This window comes from Anarrhichthys ocellatus, unplaced genomic scaffold (genome assembly GCF_004355925.1).
Source record: "Anarrhichthys ocellatus isolate YVR2014 unplaced genomic scaffold, GSC_Weel_1.0 scaffold85, whole genome shotgun sequence".
Taxonomy (NCBI): Eukaryota; Metazoa; Chordata; class Actinopteri; order Perciformes; family Anarhichadidae; genus Anarrhichthys; species Anarrhichthys ocellatus.
The window spans coordinates 87,105-94,374 of record NW_022280115.1 but is presented as its reverse complement, the minus strand read 5'-3'; the positions used below and the strand labels follow the sequence as shown (position 1 = coordinate 94,374).

Genomic DNA, 7,270 nt, shown 5'->3' with positions numbered 1-7,270 from the left:
GCCAAGATTAGGGACCACTGTTTGTATAGATCCAGGAAGGGAGTGGAGCATCAAAGGACTGTTAGAGATAGGGGACAAACAAGTTCAGCTTAAAAGGGCTTTATTTACATTTTTTTAATGGAACGTGTTTAATATCCAGAATATTCTTTCTATATGAAGTCTTTTTCTATTTTATTTTTTATTTATAATAACAATATTATTATTAAATGATAAATGTCATAAAGTCATGATGTTACACACTCCGGTACAGTAGGTGGCGCATGCACCTTAAACGTTGGTTTGTAGTCCGCCAATAAACTGAAAAGGAGATGAAGAAGCAATCCAATATGGCGGCGCCCTGCAACTTCATTTACTGACTGAGGTCAGAATAACAGCTTAAATCTTGAAAACTCATCAAGAAGAACACTAGAAGCTGACATGTTTTTGGAAACGGCTCAGTGTTTAAAAACGGCGGCTCCGTTGTTTTCTCAAACCGTTTTGCTGAAGGATTTGAGACGCTTGTTCACACATGGAGGAGCCAGTCACGTCCAGGCCAGGAGACACTTCGGTGTCAGCCGCTCTCTGACAGCCAAGGTCCCCCCACCGCGCAAACCCAGGGAGAGAGTGGGCATCCCCGGGCTGGAGATGGTCACCTACGGGGAAAGGATGCACTTTGTGCCGGGGCTGTCGAAGCCTGTTAACCCGCATTGGGAGAGGGACTACAAGGACCCAAGGTATTACAAGTCTCCTCCGGCCCACGAGATGCCGCTGTTCAAAGAGAAACCGTGCTTTGTGTACAACCAGAGGACCAGCGCAGTGGAAGGTAACATGTCTCCCCTGTATCACACTTCAAGCACATATTCGTTGTATAAAAACAAGGTAGTATTCCTGGCCAGCAGTAGGCAATGTGACGTCACAGATGAGGCTTATTATTCCTATAGTGATTCTACACAATGACCCAAAGACAAGCATAAACTGAGATTTGAAGCAGTTCAACTGGTGCTTGGAGGATTATCGATATGCCGAATTTATCAGAATATCCCACTGACTCTTATTTAGTCATCTTTTCAAAGGTGTGCCCCTTCGCAGGGGATCATGAAGTAAATTAACTTACAGAATTTTAAATTAAGTTTAGCCTAATTTTTAAATGCTCATCCTACTCTAACTTTGGCAGATGAGCCTCGATATATGCCCGTTAATGGATGTTCAGTAATAGTAACCCTTTTTTCCTTTAGTAACCCGTGTATATATTTGTGATTATTATGAATTTACAATGTAGCATCAATTCTCTGTGATTTGTCTCACTCATTCATGTGGAAACATGACTGGCCTGTGGTGTTTCTCGAGAGCTGCTCTTACACACAACTTCACACTTACCACAGAGCTTCCTCGGGTCCTCAGCACACCTGCCATAGTTGGGTCACACACACCCGAATATGGCTACTTTTTCAATGGAAGGCAAGGTGGCCAACTAAAAGAGGCCCTAACAGCCATTGTTATTCCATGATGTTTAGATATGAAAAATGTTACAATTTGTTACTATTCCATCTCATTGTACGCTGAAATAACTTACAAAAAAGCCACTTATATACTGCTTACTGTGTACTACTACTTCTTAGAGAACATTGTTGTAATACATGTACCTTTCAGAGAGACTGGTTGCATTGCAGATTCAGATATTACTTTCAAAATATATGATTATAATTCATTTACCTACCCAGCATTCTAAATGGAAGGCTCCACCTTGAACAGACGAGTAAATAGTCAATAGTTTTACTTCAGAAATAAAGTTTTGACTGCTGTTATTAAAAGTTGTTAATGTGACTTTATTAAGTTTTAATATCTTTTCATGCGAGAAAGTAACTGTTTGGATTCTCAATGTGTGGTCAGTTTTTCCCAAACAGCGCCTGTTTGGAAATTTGCATTTTTGGAGATGTAAGAGTCGCTACAGGGTGCTTTGAAACTGGCCTGGCTGTCGCTTTGCATACGTTAGTGAACCCATGGAGTGAACAGAGGCCCCATCCCCCTTACGGACTCACGGACTTTGAGGCGCACTCCCGCAAAGTCCGTGAGGGTTTAGGGCTGTCCCACTGTCAAATCATCGAGTGTTTGAGGGCTCTCTTGCAGACATTTTGAGCCCTTTATGAACCCTTTCCGTAAGTCAGCCGCCGAAGGGAATTACCCACAAATCATTGCAATGTGACGTTAAACACGGGGTAACCAGTGGACACATGGAGACGTAAAAAAAAAAAAAGGTACACAAAGAGGACGACTCACGTGTGTTCAGTCATATTAAATTTACACAGAAACATTAAGGATTACAGAAGGAACAAAAAATAAACTTGAAATCGGAGGATATTTATTTATTTATTCTTCAGATATTCGATTTTGTCATTGAAGCCGTTTTGACAAAAATGAGTAAATAGATTATATGAAGTTACCTCTCATCTTGTGAGGAAAGAGCCTGGAAGATGTTGAAATCAGGGAGTACAAAGTATAAAATAAATACCCACAATTATACATCATATTTTTTGTCGTTTTCATGGTAACGTGATAAAGTACTGTCCCCAGGGTTTGAGGCTTTAGGGGGGGACATTAGGATTGGGCCAGTCACTCGTTTAGTATGAAACGTACTGTTTGGAACACAGCCGAGGGACTCGCATGCAGAGGCAAACGAGCCCGGCCTAGCGGACGCACTTTGTTATAAATTAGTGTGACGATAACTTGCACAATTTGAGTTTCCATGGCAGAGTGATGCGGTTGCTGTAGGCTATCCACTCGTTGACTCCAGCGAAGTGAAGAAAAAGTTTGGTTGGGATGTTATCCAGCAGGCATGTAGCGTTAGCAGGCTATATCCAGCAGCCATGTAGCGTTAGCAGGCTATATCCAGCAGCCACATTGAACTGCAGCAGTCCGTGGGCTACTTTCTCCCCGCAGCAGACGACATGCTGGACTGCAGAGCCTTGAAGCTCCGCCCCCACTGCTGCACAGAGCGCTCTGTGCTTGTTCATTCAAAGTTTATTAATATTGCACTTGTCATGTATCCTAATTCTGCAAATATGCACCAAATTCGAAAAAACACTCCATGGGGTCCCCAAACCACATGTGAAGTAGATCAGATGAGCTTTGGAGGAGATATGTGAAGAACACACAGACAGACAGACGGACAGATTCCCAGCTTTATGATTAGATGTAGTGCTGGCTACAGTATAGATCCAACCTGCATATGAGTGCAAGTGACCTCCAGGTTAATCAATCATTTTTCAAAACCTCATGTCTTTAAATCTGTATCTCCCTCTGTCTCAGGTGTGCGTCAGGCTCTGTGGTTGACCAAAACCAAACTGATCCCCGGTCTGCCGCCTCAGTTCCTCTCATTAGCAGAGAGTCCTGCCAATCAGATACCAGATCAGGATAAACGTGTGCAGAACGCCATCAAACACGCCCGCTTCTGGGACACGAAGGAGGAACGGCCGGGCAGAGAGAAATACAGGTAGTGCGTCAGTGTGTTGTCTGGTCAAGTAGATTAACAACTAGTGAGGCACATTTTTGTTTATGTGGACACTGAATTACAGTTAAAAAAAATCATTAAAGGTGCTTAATACGAAAATTCAGAGCATATCTATTTCCTCCACAGGCTTTCAATATGGCAACAGCTGAGCCGGCAACTACAACCTTACGGTGCTAACAGCGCTAGTGTGCAAACAATGGCAACAGTGCTGACAGAGCTAACAGTGTTTACCTGGGGCAGTGAGTAGGGATGGGTATCGTTAGGATGTTATGGATAGTAGTACTCTTATCGATACTCTTAATGATTCTTTTTCATTATTTTGTGAGACAAAAAACACTTAATTAAGAAAAGAATCAACATTGCTTTATTATTCTTGTATGTAAACGAATAGTCTTTCTTAAGCAGCAATACAAAAAGTTCCAAAATCTGTAGAATACATTGGCAGTGAATAAGCGAAGCAATTAGCTTTTATTCACTAACCTATTCTTATTGGCAAACTGCGTATGGCATTGCTAACATTACCTGCAGTGGACGAGGATGGACGGCTGCTCGCCATGATGTGTGTCTCACGCTCTAAAGTAACGATAGAACTGTTAACTCCGGACCTGATCAATTCTCTGGGTTTTACTTATTTAGAACCGGTTCCCGTTTAAAAACGTGTTTCGGGGGGCATCCCTAGCAACCAGTGAGGCAGGCTCACATGCACTAACATGCACTACCATGCACTAGAGGCACGTACAACTGGCCGGGCTACGCCAACAAAGCAAGGAGAAGCTCTGATCACAGCACACACAGAGGGAGAGAGACTTCATTCTCTGCTCAGGTAGACATTACTACACTATATCTTTACATAGACAATAGTTTTTTTTATGCTTTATTAATGCTCTGAATATCTTATAGAGAACCTTTTAATGTGTTGCAAAACAATAAAGAATTAGTCTTCAGTCTCTTTTGTGTAAAATGTGTCCAAATATATATACCCCAAAGATCCTACATATTCACAATGAGGCGACGAGTAGCACAGGTTAATGACGACAACAAGCCCCTGGTATTAGAAATACAAAACAACTAGCCTCCAAAATACTGTTTATGAACCATATATTTCAGTTTCACACTAAATGCGGCCAGTGTGAATTGTCCTCTGTCAGAGGAACACACCGGTTGGGCGCATGAAACCTTTTGTTCTGCGCTACGCAGCCCTCAAAGTAGCACTGGCATCATTGCTGTGACTAGTGCCATAGAAAGCCTTAGTTAGTTGTTCAGGGCCACCTGGGCCCCGTTTCTCGTACGTGGCTAACTGAGTTAGCCGGATAATTTTCAGGATAAGATTACATATGTCAGGCTTTTCGGTTCCACGAAGCAAGTTTGGCAAAATCACCATAGCAACACATCCATAAGCTTGAACCTGCTCCAGCGCAGGCTAATTTAAGGTAGCTGGATAAGCTGCCACTCCCCCGGAAAAAAATGGCAGCTCCTGTCATATACGGTAGTCTAATGCGCTTGCGCATATACTGGGGGTTATACGGGAGTTCCAGAAATGCATGTAAAGTGAGACACACGGTGATCCATTAAAACCAGCTGAGCAAACTAAGAAGCCTCTATTGCATTAATGTAGAGCTCCCTTCCTCAGAGATCCCATTGATGAAGGAGCGATATTAGTTAGATTAGCGTTTTATAGGGAGAGAGTTCTTCGACATCGCCAAGATCCGTTATCACATCATGATGACTTCCTATACGAGCGCTATCGATTCTGCCGACAAGGAATCATTTATTTACAAGACCTTCTCGAGCCATACATTGAACGCCGCAGCCGAGCATTGACTGTCTCACAGACTGGATGCAGCCTTGCGCTTTTCTGCGAATGGTACATTTTTGTACAGTGTCGGCGATGCGGAGAACATCGGGAAAGCCGCTGCATGCAGTGCTGTTCGTAAAGTTTATTTGGCACTTAATAAACTTATGGATGTGTTCATTACCATGGCACATATTGTATTGACTGACCATTCTGAATAGTGTTTTGTGCTTAGTTTTTACATGCTCCCATGTCCTCTTGATGGCTGGGTTGCATACATGGGGGTTGAAAGCACTCATAATTATATGACGGTGTTATTAGTACACCATAGCATATCATTATTGTAGAAAATGATTAAGGTGGACTCATGATAAGAATAGAGAGAATCACACAATTTCTTTTCACTGCTTGAATTGATTGAATTTCCATTTATGAATAATACATACATAGGCTACTGATCCGCCCATACACAGATTCGCACACACATATTCAAACTAGTTATATATGGTAATCTACACATACATGTATATACACATATATAGTAGGCTACATGATACATAAGCGCATACAATACATATATCCTTATATTAATTTGTATCAATTAGATACTCTTTGGGCTTGTTTTTATCTACTTATTCTGAAAGAGTTGAGATAATTATTTTCGCTATAAGATCTCATTGGATGATGCATTCCATTAAGCCTACTGCCAGCAGGCACATTTAAAGAAATATAATCTGATTGATTGGGGTGATGAGGCACTTAAAATTAACCTATACATTTTCCCAACACTTACGCATTTAACTTGTCTGCGATATTTTGCCATGCTTCTTGTCTAGCCCTCGCAACGGTGTTAGATTTTGCCATGATTATGGTCTTGAATTCCTCATATGCGTTCATGATCATCTCCTGCTCATTAGCGGAGCAAAAAATAGACTCTTTCTTTGAGTTTATTTGCCATTGTACTGTTAGAAAATCATGGTTTCGGTGATCGACGCTTCCCCCTTTTGAAGTAGGACGGGCACGCGCAATTATCCTGATCCCTGATCGTCTGGTTCGAATTAACGAGAGTGTTTGAGCGTGGATCAACCTTGGAGAAACCGAGATAGCCTGACATCAATCATCGGGTTAATGTAGGCTGGCTAATAGGACATTTGATCGACTTAGTTGAACCACGTACGAGGAACGGGGCCGGCCCTGAACTCATATACTGTTTGTATTGACTAACCTTTTTAAACGAGCCTCTGTGATCCCCTTTGCTAATGATGAAGTGACTTTGGTGTTGGTGATTCAGAGGTCTGAATATGTCTCTGGCATATTGGCAGCACAGGTGCTTTTACAGTCATTGTTTGGGCAATAAATCACTCCTGTGTGTGTGTGTGTGTGTGTGTGTGTGTGTGTGTGTGTGCGCGCGCTTCTAGCAACACGTTGCTCTTCAACCTGCTCCATCTGTGTGCAACTCTACAGTCCAGCCACCCTGCAATTGGAAGGAGGATCCTTTCTGAGAAATACTCTTTGGCAGCCACATGGAAAAGAGGTAATATATCGTCTGGGATTACCTGGTGTAGTACTTGTCCTTGTGGAGTTTTTGACCACTACTGGTACTAATGGAGCAATGTGTTTACCTTGTGTTTAAAGTGCATGGAGAATTAAAACTCTGGAAAAAACATTAATGTTTTTAGTCCATGTAGAACAGGGGTCACTAACTGGCGGACCACGATCCGGACCCAGGACCTAAAACCGATAGATAATTGAGAATTATTAAATTTTGACCAGCGCAGCTTTTCCAGCATTTATGGCACTTGTTCAGCGGTGCAGGAAACACACCGACCAATGCGTTGTAAATAGTGATGGGTATCGTTTGGGTTTTTTCCGATACCGGTGCCTGAACCGTTACTTTTTCTTCAAATTGAACAATATATTAAGTGTTTAAAGTATACTATAAATATAAATAAATACAAAACACTTGGCTTCAAACTACAGCTTCAAACCTT

General features: G+C 42.0%; 1 protein-coding gene across 2 annotated transcripts; it reads left to right on the top strand.

Moving 5' to 3' along the window:
* The first annotated feature begins 315 nt into the window (after window positions 1–315).
* LOC116398543 (39S ribosomal protein L37, mitochondrial-like) lies at window positions 316–7,051 on the top strand. Of its 2 annotated transcripts, none has more exons than XM_031874924.1 (3): window positions 316–802; window positions 3,286–3,469; window positions 6,698–7,051. In XM_031874924.1, the coding sequence occupies exons 1-3, from the start codon at window positions 418–420 to the stop codon at window positions 6,882–6,884; spliced, it is 756 nt and encodes a 251-aa protein (XP_031730784.1). In that variant the 5' UTR covers window positions 316–417; the 3' UTR covers window positions 6,885–7,051. The 2 variants fall into 2 exon arrangements, with proteins under 2 accessions (XP_031730784.1, XP_031730785.1); XM_031874925.1 differs by lacking the exon at window positions 6,698–7,051 and adding an exon at window positions 3,614–4,316.
* The last annotated feature ends 219 nt before the right edge of the window (window positions 7,052–7,270 follow it).